The 13,742-nt window shown below is 41.5% G+C and overlaps 1 protein-coding gene across 4 annotated transcripts in view; it reads left to right on the plus strand.

Moving 5' to 3' along the window:
* Window positions 1–13,742, plus strand: part of ARID5B (AT-rich interaction domain 5B) — a 116,080-nt gene that overhangs the window by 33,374 nt on the left and 68,964 nt on the right. For all 4 annotated transcript variants that reach the window (XM_065068592.1, XM_065068594.1, XM_065068593.1 and 1 more), the window contains one exon: window positions 11,627–11,857. In XM_065068592.1, coding sequence (XP_064924664.1) covers window positions 11,627–11,857 — 231 coding nt within the window. The remainder of the gene's footprint in view (window positions 1–11,626; window positions 11,858–13,742) is intronic.

The following is a 13,742-nucleotide window of genomic DNA, read 5'->3' on the forward strand; positions in this document are numbered from 1 at the left end:
ACTTGCCCTGAAATCCTTTCTCACCCTGCCTCCACCTGAGGCCTTTTCAGATAATTCAGGTAGCACAACTTCTCTTCTTCTGCAGTGATGGTTTCCTGGTTCTGCAGAAGAGGAAGAGAAGATCCTGTATTAGTTCCCAGGAGGAGCTTGGGGCTGGGCTGGTAGGTTCCCATCGCAGGGAGCCCTTTCTTATTCAAAAGGCCATTGCTCTTTCTGGAAGAGCAAATGCCTGTATTTCTTCTCTTCGCCGGATAACAGACTCCTCTGCGAAGTCCTTAGGAGGCAAATGTAATTCTGGGGACAGGATACTAAACTCTGCAGACGTGTGTCTGCTGAATCCTGGGAGCCTTTTCATCATTATAACCATGAGGGTTGACTGGCAGCAACCTTTCTTCTCTGGCGCATCTTCTCTCACCATATACTTTTGTACTTCTCTTAGAGATGCCATAATAATCGAGTTCAAAGGACCCAGCCCTGTTCTCACTGAAGCCCACAAGCCTGGTCTTTCTACCAGTGAGACTAGGACTCGGTCCAAGTTGACTTGAGAGAAGCTTGATTTCTCTCCATTTTCTCCTCTTGCATCTTTCAAGCCATGAGTAATATGCAACGAGACGGGAAAGCCTGTGTGAAATTTTCCAAGGGAATTTTCTGTGTTTTAATAACATTAATGAAATTGCTTAACACTTCATCAGATTTTTCAGCGTACGTTGCTGAGATTTTAATGCCTCTCTGTTTGGGTGCTCTGACTTTTCTTCAGCACCAAAAGACACTTCCCTTAGAAATGGGACTGAGGGCTCTTATGAGCGTTTGGCCCAATGATTGCACCTTAGCCCTGCAGAAACCTTTTTGGCACAGGTATGGGGAGACTCTCTGCACCTTCTCTTGTGCCTGCAGGAAGGGGAAGGGATCAGGAAAAACTGTCCCACAAGCTCTTGCACACCTGCGACTCGTTCCATTTCCGCAGAAATGAAGCTGTGCCACAGAAAGACCCGACGCTATGACCCTGGTCACGCAGGAAGGCTCTGGCATTGCACAATTGGTTTGTTCGTCTCGTGCTGCACATCACTCTGGTTTTGGTCCTCGTGTCCTAGAAGGGGGAGCACGTTGGTTCCCTTTTCCTTTACATCTTCTTCCTCCTACTCCTCTTCAGCTGAGTCTGCTTTGTTGTGATGCAGAATTGAATTAAATGAATAACCACTGACTTAGTCATCTACCTGTAACAGCTGTTGAAGCTACATTTGGTTTGTTTTTCAGAGCAACAATTTGGGGGTTACTTGGTGCAACATGAGAGGTTCAGTGAGGAGGTGAGGCTCCCTGAATAGCTGGTGGAGCAGGATGTTGGGGAATTGGATTGGGGGCCTGGAGTTTGGCCTTTCCTCATGATAGTCCTTGTATTGAATTTCACCTCGTCCCTGGGAAGGAGAGGAACCAGAGTAACATTGTGTTGGGGAACAGGTCTGTAATGCATCAGGATGAGATAAATGACAACAAATTCTTGGAAAAAATATATGGCGCTAGCATTTTTGTAACTGCCATTTATTGTTTTTAAAGGAATGGCATCGTGCTAATTCTAATTCTTTGCCACTCCTGGATTTAAGCATTATTACACTGCAGATGATAACACAAGTTTATCTGCAAAATTCTTTAACTGTGGTTTTTGTTTCCCAGCTTGACTTCTTTTTCTCTTCTTCTCTTTGATTGGTTTCCAAAAAAGTTATTAACATGTTGCAAAACAAATACAAGGGGCCACTGAAGCTTATTAAAAATGGTTTCTTTTGTTCATATCTGGCAGTTGACAAATTGTCTTGTGCTCTATCTTACCTGCTCCTGTGTGAAAGGTTACATGAGGAAATGGCTGCAAATAAATTGCCATTGAATGTTGTTGAAGACTAAGCATACAGCTTCTCTATTAAGGACCTCTTTTAAAGCTCTCTCTCTATTCAGGCTCCCCCCTGCATGTCTCTCTAACACTTGTCTGTTATATTATGTTTGGCACAGAAGGAAACATTAAATAGAGAAGAAACGTCTGACTGTGGTGTTTCTAGACCCTATTATCCCCCTGTCAAATGCCCACATGAGAAGGGTACAATTTTTGTCCATATTGATGATGATTTCTGAAGGTTTTACTAACCGTCTTCGGAGTGAATTGCTAGAAACAAATGAAATTGAAAAGCATATTTTTGCAGCTTTGGAAATCTTACTTAAATCAGTGTAATGAGACGCACTCAGTAAAATGTAATTATTCTCACTTCTCCATGTGTCAAAGAAATCAGCAGTATGGTTAGGGAGCGGAGGGTTACAGTGAGCTTGTTATTTTTGTGCGGAGCCAGATACTGCTTGTGTGTAGTAGATTGTAAATAGTAGATAATGCAGTTTTTATGTGTACTAAATACCCTGCAAGAATTAACGGGGTTGTTACTTCATTAAGGGTTTCAAAGAGGGCATAAATGTCAAAAGCAGAGCTCGACTGTTTAAATCACTGGACCGTTTCCACCCTCCACCCCTTGTTCAGAGATCTGGGACCAGCAGCTTCTGCCGTTGCTATTTCGAGGAGGGCGCAGTTCCTCCGAATTTTCAGAATGATAGTGAAAGGGCCCCGTGTGAAACACCCAGATAAGTCTTTTGACTCATACTTTTGGGGGCAATGGAAAATGAAGGTGGTTGATGCTGCCATGGGGAAGAGGTGGTCTAACAGTCCCTGCTAAGGCAGGCTGCATGTGCTTCTCTCATTTGTGTTTGAATGGTGCGCAGAGGTGAAAAAGAGAGGAGACGACAGGAGACCCAGTTACTCTGATATTAAGCCCCGTAACTCAGTTTAACTCTCAGTGGCTTTCCTTTTTTTTTTTTTTTTCCAGTATTTCATGCCATAACATTTTCCCAGGCAAGTATGGATTTGTTGTGGACCTCTTGAGCACAGAGGGCAAATGATGGACCACAAGTTTAAAACTCATTGGACCAGAGAATATCTCCAGGGGGGGAAAAAAAAAAAATGAGCACTGAAACAGGGAACCTGTTAAGTCCTTGAGCTCATTTTTCTAGTGGTTGATTGTCATCATGGTAAAAATGTGTGCCCCTCTCTTGCCAGTGGCTCTAGTTGTGCGTTTCTCTGCGAGTTTTTCATTCTCCAGTATTTTCTCTGTGCGGTGCTGCACTTCAGAAGAAAGGGACACCAAGACACGTAATCATAGTCATAATGATAAAGGTCATGAGAAGGTGTTGCAGGAAAAGCTACTGGATGTGACCCCCCTCATAAAGGCGCTTTAGGGGATGTGTAACTTCAGCCATGGCAGCAGTGGACATACTTGTGTTGTAGCATAACTTCCATGCTCAAGTATTTGCAGGATCAGGCTTTATGTGTAAGTACTGAAGCGTAGTTCAGTGGTATGTTGGATGGTGTTCAGAGATTGCTGAAAATGGTGCATTAAATAGCACTTTGAATTGCAAAGTGCTGGTTCAGTTTTGTCTATGAGAATGATAACACTTATTATCTGATTGTTCCCTGTACAAATCTCACCTCAGGAAAAATTAAATTATGTTTGAATTCGACTAAAGCAAAGTATATCATTATTTCCTTTCGTTATTAAAAGGGATTTTTACTGTTTGTTTGTTAAAACTGAAGCAGCTGCCATGTTAGAGCCTTAGATGATTCAAAAGCAAATACAGAGGCAGAGCCATTTACAGTACAATTGGCTTGTTTAATGTGATTTAATTCCTATTCTTGGCTTTGTCATATTACCAAATTATATTTTCAGGGCCCCCCCCCCCTTTTTAATTCTTTCTTCTTTTTGTTATCAGCAGAACTGAAGCTGCTTATCAGTAACCACGACAACCAGGATAAATACTTGTTTTAAAGCTGATGCACATTCAACCTGAATGGTCCACATGACCCAGAACATTCAAGAGGACGGGCAGCATGTGCTCCCTTCAACAATCAATCGCCCCCTTCCCCCTGTCTCCATCTGCTTTAGGAAGAAAGCTAATAGGGCAGCTAAAAAACCTTTTCTATCAGAGTGGTTTTCTGTAGCTGTCTGTGGCAGTTTGGGTGTTTGCTGTCCCATACCTGTGACCTGAGGGGTAAGGAGAGAAGGAGGTTTTGGGAGGCAAGGAGACAACTTCATAGCCCAGCTCTGAACGTGGCCGCATCCCCAGCATCAGCTGGCTTTTCTCGAGCTCCCACGTACCCAGAAATCTCCCCGACAAAGATTTCTGCTTGGCCTGTTCGCTCTTGCCGTTGCTCTCCAAGTTGCTTGATGTCGTAGAATAAATCCTTTAAGCTCTCTCTGTCTCAGTTTCTCTCTGTGTGTAATGGGGATAATAATTTTTACTCATCTCCATAAAGCAGTTTGAGGCCTGTGGATGGAAGGGTTATATAAAAGCTGGAAATGACGATTGTCAGTCACTCTTCTTTCGAGTCTAGAAACACCTCATAAACCCGCTTCCTAAGGCGCAGGAGGATCCTGGGAGTGCAGGGTAGGAGCTGCAGTTACGAGGGGCTGCATATTGGATTAGGGTCTGAAAAAGGATGTTGAATGCCTGGTTGGAAACTTTTTCAGTATTAAATTTCTTTCGTCTTCTTCAAAAATTGGATTTATGATTCGAATTCAAAGTGATTTAACGAGAGAAATATTATGGAAGATTTGATTATATGGACATACTGTCAGTCATCAATCAACATATTTGGTTTCGTCCCTGTTAAATAGGGCTACAACAACTCAGATCCAAATCACCAACTGTAAAATGTTCTTCAACCATGTGCTTTAAGTACGTATTAGATGGTGCTGTCCTTTTTTTTTTAGTGACTGTATTGCTCTTGGGTTGAACAGCAGTTTCAATCTCCGGTAGATTTGCAAGTATTCTCTTTCTTTCAAATGTTAAACTGATCTTAGGAATTCTTCGAACGGCTGGTGCTCTGCTGGCACTGTGACAGAAAACAGAGGGCTGGGGAAGTGACACAAAATTCTGAGAATTAGCTTTGTCTCCTCCTTACAAGGGAAGAAATATCTGATACACGCTGCACGTTTTTATTCTGTATGTTGGCAGAAATGGCTTTTGCCTTTTGATCAACTTAAAAGCAAAATCAGGCAGGCAAATGTCCACCTAAGAGTTACAGGCAACTTGTTAACATCATCATTATCTGGTGAACATAAATGTAATCACTGTGTTCGGTATCCTGCAACATGTTGCCTTTGTTCTTGATTGCATTAGCATTCAAATAGAGGGGGTTCTCAAAGCAGGGATGAGTAGCACAGGTCCTACCAACAAAGTGGTATCTCTGTTGTGTCAGTAATTTACCCAAATTTATTTAAACCCCAAAACAGATTTTCAGATTTTTTAGACCTAGTGGGGGCTAAATCATTACTGTATTTGCATTTATCTGTGAGAGAAATATGATTCTTAGATTAATGTTTTTAGGTCTTGTGATTAATTAGCCAGCCAAGGCACACCAAATGGCATTACTAGAGCGAACAAAGACCATGGGAATGAAAATGCAGAGTGGATTGGAAGATCCGTGTTTGTTAAGTCTTTCCTGATAACTGGAGAGTGGATTGGTGTGCTAGAACATGCAGAAGTGGTTCTGTGACAGTGATACAGGTACCTGAGCTGCTCAGCTGTTGCTCCAAGATCACAGCAGCCTGGTGCGAAGGATTCTTACATGGATTCCTACCAGGGTTTTTAGCCTTGTCTGCACAAAGGAATCAATGCAAGAAGTGATCAAGTAAGAAGCCAGATATCATTCTCCAATGAAGGTTATTTCATTGGGAGAGCCATCCTTTTTCTCATAGGAGTACCCAGAGATGTACGTGATGGCTGTCACTGCTTCTTGGCCAGCTGCAGTTACCTGGGCGATGATTTGGGGGTATTTGGCAGGTTATGGCTGGATGGTGACATGAGAAGGTGTTCCCATTGCATGATTCCTCTTAAAGGTCATAAAGACCAAATTTCTTCTTTCTCCTCCTGGTTACTCTTTCATTGTGCTGCTGCTTCTGTTGCTTTTAGACTTTCTAAGAGGTTCAGGTTTTCTAGGTAATTGAGTAGTTCATTTCTATCTGCTGGAAGGCTGTACCATCTCCCTTTGGGCTGTGCTTAGAACAGGCAGCTTTGAGATGTGCAGAGCCTGTCTGACCTGCAGTTGTTGGTTTTGAAGGGTCAGCTATTCACATCTTTGTATCGTCTACACCTGTGTTCTCATGCCCATACTGCAGAAAGGTCTTGCCAAAAAAGCGTAACGAGGCAAGAATCACGTCTTAAGAGCTGGAAGAGCCAAAGTCCGTTGTCACAGATGAGATAAACTTTTTTTACCTGGATGGCAAGTGTATCAGCTGGAAGGGGATTTTTTAGTATGCATTTGGACTGTTTGGCATAGAGCAGACTACTTTGTCATTTAGGTGGAAATAATTTCCCTCAATTTGATCTGCAAGTTAAGCGTCTAGACTAAGGCTGGTTGTCATTGATGAGGGAGTAGTAGCTCCAGAGAGTGAGTTGATCCATGTCTTACAAAAACAGTGGTCTGGAAGGAGATCTCTCAGACTACAGAGGGATCTGCACCACTGTTGTAGACTAAATCTGCATTAGTAGGTGGAAAGAACCCCATCACGTGTGCTGCAGTGGGTTGCAGAGTGGCTTGGGAAGGCAGTGACAGCCGAACACTGCCCCGCAATGATCGAGAGACATCCCACCCTGGAATTCACAGCTGTGTTCATTCAGCACGGCCAAGCTTCGCCATTCTGGTCCCTCTAGACATCCAGATGCGTCTTCCATTACCTCTGTGTCTGCCACACATTGATGATATGGTCAAAGCCTTGCATACAAGCAGAGATAAACTACATATGATCTGTGTATCCTCTGGGAGACCCCCTTAGTAGCTGAGGGCAATGAGAGAAGGCAGAGGAGCGAGGGCACCGTGCGGGAGCGGAGCTGGACGGACAGCCCTGCAACTGCCTCCATTTTGGCTCTATATTCCAAATAACTCGCTTGCTCGATTTGCTACCCATGCACCAAAGCGTTGTCCCATTTTATCTGCTTCCCCTGATACTTCCATTGCTTATCTTATGAAGATCTGTGTTAACATTTATCACAACAAATGGCAAGCCTGGGACCTTTTAAGTAGTTTTTTTAGTTAATAAAACCAATCTTCTACTTCTGTTATGTTTAAAGTACATTATCTTTTTATTACAAACTCTCTACAGCTCTGTCTGTTTTCCTTCTTGGCAATTTCATGACTGCTCCAGTTGATTGCTGTATGGAGAATTACAAAATCATTAAGGGTGGGGTTTTACCAGCTGACTTACAGTACGAGCCATTTCTCAAAATAACCACAACAGTGCAATACTGATGTGTAATTTACGTCACAGTATGTTTTTATGAAATACTTTGTGGCTTACTCATTTAGATTTAGAACTGAATATCTCTTCTCTCGCTTTTTAATCAAGCTTTCTCCTTTCTTTTTTTTTTTTTCTACTTTTTAATATTTTCCACTCTTAGGCTTGGCTTGGCTCCAATTTACCAGCTACACTGAAGAGGAAAAAATGATTTGATTTTTTCTTTCTTCTGCCCGCAGTTTAACTGCCAGTGTGTTTTCTTCTTTGATGTATACATTTGTGTTACCTGCCTTGGAAGAGATGGGAGATTTGTGGTAGAATATATTGCATAAAGGTAGAACAGAGAATTGATGAAGGAGATGCAGAAGTTTGGAATTTCAAACCATACCAAGCGAGTGATGCTGTTTAGCCTCCTGCTCTAGTACATTTCCTTTTTAAAAATGACTTTCTGTATAATGTCTTGTAATTAGAACAGGAAATCATTGAGTAACTGCAAGAAGAATAAGAGCACTTAAACTGAAAAGAAAATTACCTTCCGAGAAATTATACTCAGAATTTTTTTTCCTTTAATTTTTTTTTTCTTCCCTTCACATTACTGTGTTGGCAATGATAGTAACAGATGTACGTACCCTTATCTGCATCATTGTTCTGCTTATGTTTTCTGGGGGGGGAAAAAAATCATTTTCAGTAATACAAAAAATGAATGGACAGAAAATGGGAAATGCCTAATTACAAAAAATATTCTCTGTCACAACAGAGCAGCAATTAAATTGAAACTTCAATATAATTATCAATAACAGTCGAGCCTGGAAGGGTGCCAGGCGCGTAAAGTTGGTGCTCAGCCTTTATGTGGTTGCTAGGAGCACGGCGAAAAGTATAAAGCTTAGAGAAAGGAATGTCTAATGTAATAAAGTAACAGAAGGTAGCATAAATCATTGTGAGAGCGGTTCATATTGACATTATTTTACTTAAATTGGGTCGAAACTAGACATTTAGTCTTACAAGAGGCACAAATTCATATTTCTTCCACAGAAATAACTCTGTGCTTTCTGGGAAGAAGTGGAGTGTGCTTTCCTAGCACCAGCCTCGTACATATTTGGAATCTTTTAAGCAAAAAATCTTTAAATGTTTGTTTCTGTTGGCATCCAAACGCATTTGCACTAATACGATTAAAAGAACTAAAGGGCAAAATACTTGGCAGCTTTTGCAGTTGAGGTAATTAGGTACAGGAAGGAACATGCATAGTTTTTCCATCAAGCTCTATAAAATCCTGGTGTGAAGGTCTTTTTAAAGAAAAAAAAATGCTTACTGGTGTTGAGAGTAGATTATGGCGGTTAGCAATAACATTATGGGCTGATGTTTCCGAAACAAGCAAACAAAAAGCGAGTTACAGTTTTGTATTTGTCTGTTCTCTCTGTAAATAGTTCTGGCTCTAGATGGATTTGTTAGGAATTCGTGCTTTTAGCAGGCGCTTTTTTTTTTTTTTCCTTTTGGGGCTTTTAATTGTCTTGCGTTACATATTAAAAATGGTTGTGCTGATTTGAAAAGTCAGTTCTTGCATAGATGCATTGTGTTTGGCATTTCATGCGTCTCTTACTTACAAAGACAACTTGAAGAACATGTAATCCAACATAAATGCCAGGCTGTGCCAAATCCCAGCTCTTTACCCCTCACAAAGGAAACTGTTGGATTACATTGATGCATATATAGGCAGCGCTCGGAAAACAGGGGTGGAACCTGGCCTCCTAATTACAGTTTCTCTGTTTTCTTGAAATATATAAATAAACAAGAAATTGACATTGGAGGCGGTTATTAAAACACACAATTATGACATAAGCATGGGATTAGAGTGATTTCAGTTGAGCCTTACAAGCAGCCTGCTGTAGGTATTGTCTTTTAGCACGTTCCCTCTGTTGAAGCTAAAATGAGATTCAGAAATACAGCATCTCAGTTAAATGTTTTTAGAAATTATGTTGTTTTCTTGACTTTAACGATGTGTGATCCACATTTTGATCTCTGCTGCTCCTAAGAGTAAACCCTTTCTGATCATAGTTACGGAGAATACTCAGCAATATACACTAAACCCACCATTAAATGTCACGTGTTAGATTTTGCTTGAAGAAAGAAATAGTTCTTTGCATTTTATTAGGGATTGGTCTACTTTGATTTCTCTTTCTCATGTGGGCGTGGTTGAGAGAAAAAAGTCTTTGTTCCTGGAACACTTTGTTTGTCTTTCACTAAACAAATCTTCAGTTTATTCAGCCTTTGTTCATTCTTAGAATTATCTATTGAACCCAGAGTGAATAAGGAGAGGAAACAAATGCATCATAAAGTACTCACTGGAGTTGCACAAGCGCGTGTAAGAATGATCCTGTAAAAAATGACTTTATTTTAATTTATGCCAGGGTTTTGAGTTAAGTTGTCAGGGGTAGTAAGTTTGTATAATTCTGTGCAGTGACTTACACCACATTTGTCTAGAAACTAATGGTTTACTACAAAGGCACATGGGACATACATTTATATACACCCTGTTTAAAAAGCTGACCACATCCTGGCATAAAAAAAGTTGCTGTCAGATCAACAGATTCAGCTCTCCACTGTCTATACAAAGGTATAAAGTAGTAATAACTGTCAGGCAGGCTTATATGAAACTCTCAAAGGAGCTAAAGGATGGATTGTATGCTTGTTAATTCCTAGAACAGTTTTTCTGATCTGATTTTTAGAGTTTCTTAATAAAGATGAGAGGGCCAGGGGGCTCAGTCATGCTGTTGTGTGTGGGATACTTCATGTAAACAAAGAAAAGCTTGACCACATCCTTATCGACCAAAAGAGGGTTTAGGGCCATAAATGTTATTTTCTTAGAAATGTCAATGCTGTTTACCAAAACGTATTACTCTTACTTTTTTACACAGATAGTTTGATTTCTCTGCCTATGTCAGGCTAGTGGGGAAAGTTCTGAGTTTTGAGAAGCGCTGGCTTTCAGGAGCTGTGTCTGTAACACCGGCACTTCCCAAGTCCGTCTGTTGGGTTAATTTTCTTTGCAGCACTGCGTTCATCTTCAGTGATGACATTCTAGGTGATATATCTGCTTCTAGAGACTTCTTAAAATGTAGCCTTCTATGTGTCAACATTTCCATTGCCTCATGCGAATCAAGATGAGTTGTGCCATCGTGTTTAGTTGGGGAGAACTGATCTGACATTTCTTTCAATTTTTACTTTAAGGGTAAGAAAGATGATTTCAGTATCGGTAATGGGTTTAAATAGTAGACCTTTTGTCTCTGACAAAAGAAATAGCTGAGTTATTCAGTAATCAGAGTAGAGCAGAAAATGTAGAGCGAATGCTCTTGCCTTGTCTTCATTGGCATGCATGGAAAGCCACGTTCAGTTACCCCACCTGAGGAGATAAATGAGCATAAAAATTAGTGCTGTTAAGTACTGGCTGCATACCTGCAAATGAATAATTTCTCATGTTTGCATATCTGGTTGGTTCGTGGGGTTTTTTTACTCTTAGATTTCCTGCTGGTTATCATCTGATGAAACTTGATTGTGATATTTCAAAATCTGTCGCCTTTATGCCTAATATCATCTAAAACCTGGGGGAATAGGAAGGTCTGAGCTCCAGATTGCTTTATATTTTGAGCCCACATTTCGTCAGTATGAGCTGTTTGAAAATTCATTTGCTTGTTGTGCTCTGCAGGTGTTTTATTGAGTCCTGCTGCATTTGCAGTTAATGTGAGGAAAGTTATTTCCACCTATGGGGCAGCTCAGCACCAATGGCCAGGTCAGACCAACCCACCTCCCTGCCCAACGGCCCCTTGGGACTTGCCAGCATCAGATACTCAGAAGGAGAATGAATAGCTACGTGCTTTGGGGCTTGTATATTATTATTTTTAAAAGACGTTAGCTGGTGTAAACATGAGTTCAGTAAGGCTGTGTAGGGAGCTGAGTAAAAATGACAGTTAATGTTTCTATCGAAGCAGCCAAGTTGGCAAAGCGTGGAGAGCACTTTGGTTCAGGCTCTTGGCCAGCTTCTGGAGAGGGGTGTTTTCTTGCTTGTCCAGGTAGAGCCTTTGTGGGTAGGCATAGGAGAACTAAACAGAAAGACAGAGAATAAGCTGTTTCAATAAACTTTTTAAAAATTTCTATTTTTAACCTCTCTTTCAAAAACCACTGTGCTATAAAACATAGGTCTTGAGAAAAGACTGAATGTGTGGGCTGTGAGTTTTCTGAGATGCTTGAGATACAGCTCTTGTTTTGTATTTTTCTGACATACTAAGAGTATTTTTTTTTTTCTTTTCTTCTTCCAGGTGAGGATGATGAAGATTCAAACCTGCTAATTCTCAGCTACCCACAGTACTGTAGATATCGTTCCATGTTAAAGCGCATTCAGGACAAGCCTTCTTCAATACTAACGGACCAGTTTGTTTTAGCCCTGGGAGGCATCGCAGTAACAAGCAAGAATCCCCAAATCTTCTACTGTCGGGATACATTTGATCATCCAACTCTAATAGAAAATGAAAGTATATGTGATGAGTTTGGTAAGTCACGATACAGCTATTTTCTTTTTCTCACAAGTAAAGACATTTTTCTTCTTTTTTAAGTGTCCACTGATTTCGAACAGCAAGATGTGGTTCCTTTGAAGTGAACCAATGCTATTTATGGTTGAAATGTTAAGTACCAAATGTGCTCTTTCCTCTGTGAGACTGAAGGCTTCTAGCCACTAGTGGTCTTGGTATTACAACCTGAGTTTATCACAATCAAATACATTGCTACGTGGGTAGAGTGTGTAGCACAGTTACTCAGTATGAGTGAAAGGATCCCTTGTATGGATTTGAAATTTATCTACCTTAACCATTCGCCTGTATCCTGCGTCTTTCCAGAAGCTTTACAAAGCGTGGGGTTTTTTAAGTCCTTGTTGGTGTAATATGCTAAAAAATGCAAAGCAGGAGAGACTCCCAGTGTGTCCCGTTGCAGAGCACTCATCAGCTGTGCATGTGCTCCCAGGGCCCCGAGCAAATGTCAGCTGTAGCTGGTGTGCTTCTGGCCTTTCAGAATATTGGCTTCTTCAGTGGGGGCTTTGCCACTGCTACGACCTTCATTTTACAAGTGCAGAGATGCTTCTGGGAGGTGACCTCTTAATTCAAAGGATGCAGAGAATACTCTGCAGCTCCAGGGGAGTGTGCAGCGCCTTACAGCTGGGAGAGAGGGCTGCACAGTTTGACTCCTGATAGCTGCCAGGTGAGTTCACACTTCTCTTGGTGTGTGTCAGATCAACCCAAGGGCAGCGGATGTGCTGCTGAGTGTGTGGCAGAATGCACGTTGTGCACACACCCAGAGCAGCTCCAGTTAATGGGTCCAGTGTAATTTCTGTAGCAGTGTACCTATGCTGTGAGAATTAAGTTCTGTTACCCATATCACCAGCGCTGCGGCTAATGCGGCAGTCTGCTTGCAGAGTGGTGGGTGCGCCTTTGTGGTGTGAGATCCCTGCGTCTCCGCGAGGAAGCTCCTGTGGTCTCAGAGAGAGAATTTCTGATTATCCATTTAACATACAGCAATAGCAGTGAGAGGGAAGGGATTTGGCGATGCCTGCGATGGGAGAATCATCTCCTCCTTTTTCCCAGCTCCAGCACGCTGGCTTTGAGCTTGGTGCCCAGGACAGGCCTTGTGTTGGCACTGAAGCGCCAACCCAGCTGGTGGCATTGGGGCGTTTTGTGAGGTGGTGCAGGACTGTTCCTCAGCTCCTGACAGGCAGGAGAGATCCGTCCTCATGATGTGCCATCGCTGGAGCATGTTACTGCTGCGGATAGTTGTAGTTTTGTGATGTCAGGCTTTTGCAGGATCAGGCCCAAACTGTCAAGTCTGCTCACGCTCACACAAAACATTACAGGCTTTGAATGAACTATGAATAAAAGCGCTTGTTGCTCTTAGAGGGTGGAGGTGGTGAAAAAATGAATGAAATGCCCTGGAAGTTGGGTCCAATAACACAATAGTATCGTGTTGGTTTTTATTTACTCTGAACTCCAGCTCGGAATATAAAGTTCAGTTTTAATCAACTATCCTTTTTGTATGGGAAAGGTTATTTTAGGCTTGAAGGCGTTTGATGAGCGTACCATCTGCTTTCTGTGGAGTATTTTATTCGGGGTCATTCCTTGATTACAGGTTTGTTGAAATAGTTGGATCCATAATGTAAGTGTATCATGGAATATTAGTAATAGATGAATCAAAGAGATGTGGAGTGATGCAGAAACCATGCGTAGTGAACCATAGCAAGTGCTTTGTTCAGTCTCTGAAAGCTAACTATGCCATTCTCTTGACCTTTGCGAGGCAATTATCTCATTATCAAACCAGAGCCACAGAAATCTTAGCCATAGAAATTAATAATATGTATTTAAAATTTAGTTTGGTTTTAGGAGCAGATTTTAA

This window comes from Columba livia, chromosome 6 (genome assembly GCF_036013475.1).
Source record: "Columba livia isolate bColLiv1 breed racing homer chromosome 6, bColLiv1.pat.W.v2, whole genome shotgun sequence".
NCBI lineage: Eukaryota > Metazoa > Chordata > Aves > Columbiformes > Columbidae > Columba > Columba livia.